We start from the raw sequence: 6,821 nt of genomic DNA, 5'->3' as shown, positions 1-6,821 counted from the left end.
ACTTTTTTATCCACTACTATCACCATCACAGCTCCTGTTTCTACTCCTTCTTTACTACTACTACTGCTACGTATACTACTGATACTACTGCTACTCATACTACTACTATGACTACTCCTACTGCAACTACAACTACCACTATAACTACAACTACAAGTACTACTACTGCTATCTACTACTGATGTTACTACTACTGCTACTACTACTACTCTTGCTTGCTAATACAACTACAACTACTGCTACTACCACTCCTTATACTGCTACTACTACTACTACTACTAGTACTACTACTACTACTACTGCTGCTGCTTCTACTACTACTACTACTACTACTACTACTACAACAACTGCAACTCCTAGTACTACTACTACTACTACTACTACTGCTACTACTACTTCTCTTTCCACTGCTACTACAACTACTTCTGCTACTACCACCAATACTACTACGACTACTACTACTACTACTACTACTACTCTCGTGAAGACCCTGGGCAGGATAGGTCTTCAGCAACCCACGCCTGTCGTAAAAGGCGACTATGCTTGTCGTAGGAGGCAACTAACGGGACTTGGTGGTCAGACTCACTGACTTGGTTGAAGCAAAGCATGTCATCCATCCAAATTGCGTGGATCGATGCTCATGTTGTCAGTCACTGGATTGTCTGGTCCTGACACGAATTTATACAGACCACCGTCATATAGCTAAAATATTGCTGCATGCGGCGTTAAAGAACAAATGAACAAACTACTACTACTATTACTACTACCACCACCACTATTACTGTGTCGTTCCTCCTTTGTCCAATAAGAATTCCCATTATACATAAGGAAAGCTGATTTACAAGTTTCCCACTGAAGTGGATCTTTAAGAAATTCAAATTACTCTTTAATAAATGCATCAAGTGATGCACACAGGAAGGTAAATATGTTTATCACAGGATGGATAGTGTTATCAATGCGATAAACCTATCCGATAAACTTGGTGTCACGTGAAACATGTGCAAATGAGGTCACCAAGCAGGAACTATTTCAGTCGCCATACATCGATTAAAAGTCTCCTCTCTTAGTAAAAGTATTGACTAACGTTCCCAAATACATTTATATACGGGTTTACCGATGTCAGGGTAAACTTTTTTTAACACTTTTAGATGGGACTACACAAACACTTTATTCACACGCGGTTTCAAATGTTACTTCATTGAGCAAACTTATGTCTCAAACATCGATTATTTTAAGCATGGCATCATGCAATGAACGTGTGTTTCAGGTACTAAATATTAGGAATAAGAAATATGTAGTATGCTACCAAAAGCTCACATATTACAATTTTTGTCCCCTAATATATGATATTTATCCCACGGAAAAACATTCAGCTAATAATTTTTCGCAATTTCACGAATGATGGAGTCGAAAATACAAATACGAGATGGGTCCGTGCAGGGGAATATTAACCTGGTCGGTAGGCACTCCCTCTCAGAGGAAGAACCTCCGGTATCTTACAGGCGACATAGATATATTTACAGATTATTGTGAACTAACAAGTACGTCCTCTAGTATACAACTCATTGGTGATTCATTATCTAACGTTAAATATCATCGTATATAAATACATTTAGATATATTTTTCTGTCGTATATCCACATTTTACCGCTAAATTATGCAAATATGGAGTGATCTCGGATTTAAAAATATACAAAATAGTGTTTTATTGGATGCCAAGGAAGCAATTACATGATTACATAAAGGAGAGAAAGACCAATAGAGCCTGCCTTTGACCGATACAAACTGTCCGATACAAATACAGCCTCAGTCGCAAACCAATGCAGCCTGTCTGAGGCCAATACAACCTACCTCATACCTACACAGTCTGCCCCACAGCAGTACAGTCTACCTTAGACCAACATAGTCTGCCTCCTACAAGTACAGTCTGCATCAGACAAGTACTGTCCATCTCCGAAGAACACAACCCGAATCGTGTCAATATGACAAGACCTTTGCCCTCGACAAAGTCCTATTTGAAAACATCCGTATTATCTATAATATTATATTAACCTTGAATACTTACTTGTATTCTTGTCTTGACATTTAACCCGGTACACGTTTCTCTGACTTACACATAGAAATATAATTCATGAACAAAAGATATGTGACCAAATTGAAATCCTCGTCAAGTAGTGATAGACACAAATAGTTCTTTTCGGAAAGTTGTGCTAGACGCAAGTAGGGATCCTCGTCAAGTAGTGATATACACAGCTAGGTCTCCTAGTCATGTGGGGATAGGTACCTTATAGATGATCTCGGACGAGAGACACGCGCGCCCTCCTTAAGTTCAGTGTATGGCTGGGAGTCTCCTACTGATGTGTCCTTATCGTTCAGTTCCCCTTGGAAGCAGTCTGCTAAAACAGGAATGTCTGGAGCCTTCTCTCTTCTGGTGTATGGCTGGGAGTCTCGTACTGATGTGTCCTTATCGTTCCGTTCCCCTTGGAAGCAGTCTGCTAAAACAGGAATGTCTAGAGCCTTCTCTCTGCCGGCCCCGTCTTGGTTCTGGTCTGGCAGCTGGCTCATGATATCTTCCTCTCTGATATCCTCGTAGTGATGTAGATCCATGGACTCACGGATGGAGGTGTCTGCCTGCTCAAGATTGGAGTCGAGTGTATTGTCCTCGGCTTCATTCCTGTAACATAATGACCCCTTTTTGTGATTATCAAGAAACACAATCAAAGTAAGAATGGGCTATCGCTGCAAAACAAAATGATAACATATGGTTATTTACAGGTTACATGTATTACATGTTTATAACATCCACAAATGACGGGGGCTGTCGGGTAGCCTAATGGTTAAAGCGTTCGCTCGTAACGCCGAAGATCCGGGTTCGATTCCCGACATGGGTACAATGTGTGAAGCCCATTTCTGGTGTCCACCGCCGTGATATTGCTGGAATATTGCTATAAGCGGCGTAAAACCATACTCACTCAATCACTCACAAATGTCATTTTTCAACATTTCTCTAATAATCGGATTCTACCACGACTATAGGACACAACTCTGATGAGTGTCAAATGTCATCATTGAAGACCATGTCGAACAATCCTTCATTGCACTAATGTTGTTGGTGTCTACTGACCGTTTCAGACACTTTCGTTTACGACAGCAGATACAGCAGGTGGTACATGCAGCCAGGATGATAAAGACAACCAGTCCGACCGATGTCACGATAACTGTGTTTAAGGCACCTGTCGTTTGTTCGTCTGAAGGGGGAAACAATGCCTATAGTTAGATATTTCATGGTTGCCTACGAAGCAAACCGGGGAGACATATGAAAGTTACTGGAGCATGTTATTTGTATTATATACAGATTAAAATGAAAAATGCAGCGAAGAGGGTAATCCTGGCACTGTCAGGCTGGTTGTGCTCCTTGTCAGATAAAGATGGACAGAAAAATCAATGATATAAATGATTTCATCGGATTTATAAAAAAGGACAAGATCGGGTTTGCTGTCCTGGATAGGTTCGAGGCTGTATACGGGTCTTATTCCAAAGGATTTTGTATTTATCGTTTTCCATGACGCCCACAACATATTCTCGGTGGTACCATGTGTGTCAAAACTACGAGCATGGTTTAGACGGTTATAAAATGAGCCACTCCATCATGTCGCTTAAGATATTGTGTTTGTGCCAAAGCTGGCCATCCCTCGACAATGTGTATGACTGTCACATTAAATTCATTGCATAATCTACATTTCCTATTTACATTTTGATGCAAAACCACACATTGACAGTTTCGAGCCTTCTGTTTTACTTTTAAGGCCAGCCCACTTCATCCAAGCGAAAGACTCCTCAAAGTAGCTGATCCTCTCAACACACTGCAGATAAAGTCGATGCAGTGGTCGTTCAGAAAGTCTGATGGTCAGATAGTCAGAATATTAAAATGAAAGTGGCATACGGTTTACGATCTGACTTGAATATATTAACTGAGGAATTGCGTATATCTTGCACATATTATTAAATTTATTTTGAATTAACAAATTATACTTATATATCTGTTTCCTACGACTGAAAATGGGTACCTGCGTGACAAGATCCAGTAGGACAGTCAGTCGTTTGGCAGTTGGTTGTGCAGTTGTCGCCACACCTAGATCCAGTCGTATTGCATCCTTGTACACATGAACCGGAGTTTTCATCACAAACACCTCCAGGACATAGATCACACGTCATGTTGCAATTATCCCTGCTATTGCATCCATTCATACAGGATACGTTACAAGTTTTATTGAGGCATTTCCCACAGCGTTCAACACAAACACCCGCATGATTGCACCTTTGATGTTTGCAGTTTGAGAAACATCGCTTTGAACACTTCGGGCCGTACCAGCCATCTACACAACCGTGAACACACTCGCCAGTCTGGCTGTGGCACTCAGGGGTACATGAGTCTCCCTCAGGACATTGTTCATCAGCAGACAGGGAGGGACCAGCTCGGCAGGTGTCACTACATGCTTCAGTACATTTGTTTCCATAGAATCCTTGTCTGCATCCCTGTTGGCAGCCACTCTCACATCCACCGACACAGTGCTCACACGAGGATCTACAGTCCAGTCCAGAATATGGAGGCTGACACTCCTCACACGTTCCTGTGATCCTGTTGCAGGACTTGCATCTGCTTGAACATGTCTTATTATTCTCTGGCTTTGACGTTTTGAATTTACATCCTGCTCCATAGTATGAATCGCTGCATCCAGAGAAACAAGTTCCACCCATGTGGCAATACTCCCCAAGACATCCATCTGGACATCTGGTACAGTGTTCCTTGGTGCTGTAACATGGCCTCTGGCAGTTTGGGCCTTGGAATCCTGGTATGCAGCCATCAGTACATGTCTCAATACCTTTGCCGGGGATCAGCTTACATGTGTGGTACCTGCACCTTCTGCTGCAAACATCCATGCACTTTGGGCCGAAATATCCCGTAGAGCATCGTGTGCTGCATCGGCCTGTGTTTTCATCACACTCGGCACAATGCTGATTTTCCTTACAATTAGCACCTGGGAATGAAAACGTAATTCGTATCTTAATATTATAAAATAATTTTGATGTGCGCATTAGTAAAGTTAGCAATTATTTGAGAAAGAAACATAAATTACAATTGTTACGAAATGTCCACTGCGGGAAGGCTGCCGGAGTTTACACTGGGGAATAAGGCTCTTTTAGGGAATGAAATCAAGACGACATTGTTCTTTTAACATGACATTTCTCAATCCTCATGAAATACAGCTGGAAATATGTATTGCATATCCTCGAACGTAGTTGCCTGTATCTATTATATTTGTCAACACACATGAAGAAGGACTGTATCATGAGAGTAAAGATTACCTGATGGGCTTGTGCGAAATGTATAAAGCATTGTCTAAAGACTATTTTGTTAATGAATGTATACATGGTAATATTGACGAAATATGACACGAAAAGTAATGAAACAGTCTATTCAAGAACTGGCTTCGATAATGCACAATGAATGAGAGTTTAGGTATTCATGTGTTGGACGTATGCTATGTGAAAGGTAATGTTGGGATTGGTTTCGTGTAGAGACATACAGTTCAAAGACATTTCAGGAACAACTGTGTCACGCTCAGAGCACTTGTTATACTGGTGGGACCGTAGTTATAGTTGTATGGTTCTCAAAACACCGGAGGCCCAGTTCACTTAGTTTAGGATTGTACAACGAAGGATAGATAGTATCAACAAAGGCAATTTCTGACCACCTCGAAAGGACATTTTGCTACTTTGACATCGATATTGCCTTACATAGTACTGATGTAGGACTTCAAACTGATCCTTTATGTGCTTAACCAGAATTAAGTATACTCCTATAGCTTGTACCTCGGGTATTACCAGGGTGCAGAATCTTAGTATGCTGATTGCTTCCGAGCACTAATCACTTAACTTTAAATAAAACCATAAGCATACGGAGCATATTGAATATCATCATGTAGTAAAAAACACTTCACAGAATACATACTCCTTGTTCTTCCCGGCAATCAAATTTTATGCCTACAGCTAGTTTATCCGAATGAATATATTTCACACCCAACAACTCTTTTGTGGGGTTCGATCCGTTTTATGTTAGTTTATAATACACATGTTTGATTTGTCTTGTTATTGTTTGTTCATGTAACAATGTCATTGTCGCACGGTTGGTCAACTCGCATAAGGCGCCGCAATACGTTGTGCAGAGTTGCGTCCCTCTGGCGTGCCTCAAACTTATCATCATGGGTTCGATCTCAGATTGCCCCGATTATCTTTCTGGGTTTAAACATACCCGTGCTCATGGGTTTCGCCAAAGTGGCCAATGTCTAAGATCTTCATCCTTTCGAGTTTTCCTCCCGCATCAAGCTGTGATATAACTGCAATACTGTTCAAAGCGATGTTAAACCTATCTCAGCCACTCTCCCATTATGCCACTGACATACGAATGCTAATACTTATGTTATAACCCACCAACTCATTCACTCACTCTTACCTTGTGTGTAAATGACCATACATGCCATTGCAAAGATCTGAAGAAGCGGCATGGTGTTCCTGAAAATGTATTAGAAATGCTGATAAATGTTCAGTGCGGTGTGCAGATACATGTAGGCATAATGAATAAAAGGTTTAAGTAACAACCATATTGATATACAAACAAAACTCACTCTTAATGACAATAATAATAAAGCCCGACTCATTCAGACGAGCTTCACATGCACAGTGTGGTTGTTTGAAGGCCTGCTATTTGTTTAACAGATATTAGTTTCGCTGTTAAGGTCTAACGTTTGTTTCGCCTTCCA

The 6,821-nt window shown here is 40.9% G+C and overlaps 1 protein-coding gene across 1 annotated transcript; it reads right to left on the bottom strand.

Moving 5' to 3' along the window:
- Positions 1 to 2,262: 2,262 nt before the first annotated feature.
- On the bottom strand, positions 2,263 to 6,566 carry LOC139448320 (scavenger receptor class F member 1-like). Its single transcript, XM_071229872.1, has 5 exons — positions 6,515 to 6,566; positions 4,068 to 5,039; positions 3,125 to 3,248; positions 2,518 to 2,674; positions 2,263 to 2,418 (listed from the first exon to the last, which is right to left on the bottom strand). The coding sequence occupies exons 1-5, from the start codon at positions 6,564 to 6,566 to the stop codon at positions 2,263 to 2,265; spliced, it is 1,461 nt and encodes a 486-aa protein (XP_071085973.1).
- Between the last annotated feature and the right edge of the window lie 255 nt (positions 6,567 to 6,821).

Source organism: Haliotis cracherodii, unplaced genomic scaffold, assembly GCF_022045235.1.
Source record: "Haliotis cracherodii isolate W230 unplaced genomic scaffold, xgHalCrac1.p SCAF_7, whole genome shotgun sequence".
NCBI classification, from domain to species: domain Eukaryota; kingdom Metazoa; phylum Mollusca; class Gastropoda; order Lepetellida; family Haliotidae; genus Haliotis; species Haliotis cracherodii.
Note: the sequence above shows the minus strand (reverse complement) of the source record. Positions and strands in the feature narration are given on the sequence as shown.